We start from the raw sequence: 1,262 nt of genomic DNA on the forward strand, positions 1-1,262 counted from the left end.
TCGCTTACGACGTCGAGGGTTCCAGTTGGTCGGATCAACTGGAACCCTCATCGTCGTAAGCGACGGAGTGCCAACAACAACAACAACAAATATATACACTAAATATTAACTAAATAGCCTAACCTATTTTATAACTGTAATGAGTCATCGCAGATCTTTAAACATTTAATCCAAGACGAAATTCTATCGGTTTTCTTATCTTTCAATTCCAGATCAATCACCGTTCGTTTGTGGTCCCATGAGCGTTTATGGAGGTTTCCAAAATACTGAGGCCTTTGCTTTCGCTCTCGATTGGGTTAACCGGGGTCTATTAAGTGATGTGACCTTAAACAATATCACTCTTGGAGGGATCGCGTTTGACGGTTGTTCAACACCGGCTCGAGCCAAATCGATAACTTTGAACTTCCATCACGGTCTATTGAACACCAGGTAAAAATCTTCTTATTTATTTCAGTCATTTCACTGCGGCCATGCTGGGGCACCGCCTTGAAGGCCATGGAATTAGAAATTGGTAAATAGAAACTGTTGGCAATTTTTCAATGGAACTGGGTTTCTTTTTACTTTTTATAGAGTGTAACACTGAATCTACCGCCTTGTTGAACACTGATGTATATTTTTATGTACATATAGACATGTATATATTTTATATGTGTGTGTGTGTGTGTTACAGACACGTATATATAATATATTATATATATGTGTATATGTAGACATGTATATATATAATACATTATATATATATAGATATATCTATATACAGACATCATATATATGTATGTATATATGTATATACATGTATATATATATATATATATATATATATATATATATATATATATATATATATATATATATATATATATATATATATATATGTTTTTATATTATTAATAAAATTAATAAAATTATCAATAATATTCACAGGAAATCAATATCCAAATTTCCGAAAGATATATGTTTAATGTGACACAGTAATATTTTGAATTATAATTAAATTAAAATTTAAGATATACAAAATATAAATGTACATAAAAATACAAGCGTATATAAATGTATATAAAAATGTATGCGTAATTGAGTATAAATATTATGAAAGTCTAAAGTTTGAAAAGCATCTTATATATTACATATATATATATGTGTGCGTATATGAGCATACATATATGTATGTGTATGTGAGTGTGTTTGTGTGTGTGTGTGTGTGTGTGTGTGTGTGTGTCTGTGTATGTGCGTGTGCGTGCGTGTGTGCATACATGTGTATC

At 30.5% G+C, this 1,262-nt stretch overlaps 1 protein-coding gene across 1 annotated transcript in view; it reads left to right on the plus strand.

Moving 5' to 3' along the window:
* Nucleotides 1-1,262, plus strand: part of LOC106868777 (uncharacterized) — a 29,528-nt gene that overhangs the window by 7,441 nt on the left and 20,825 nt on the right. The window contains exon 6 of the mRNA XM_052976811.1: nt 213-429. Within this exon, the coding sequence (XP_052832771.1) occupies nt 213-429 (217 nt within the window). The remainder of the gene's footprint in view (nt 1-212; nt 430-1,262) is intronic.

The sequence above is a fragment of the Octopus bimaculoides genome, chromosome 25 (genome assembly GCF_001194135.2).
Source record: "Octopus bimaculoides isolate UCB-OBI-ISO-001 chromosome 25, ASM119413v2, whole genome shotgun sequence".
Lineage (NCBI taxonomy): Eukaryota > Metazoa > Mollusca > Cephalopoda > Octopoda > Octopodidae > Octopus > Octopus bimaculoides.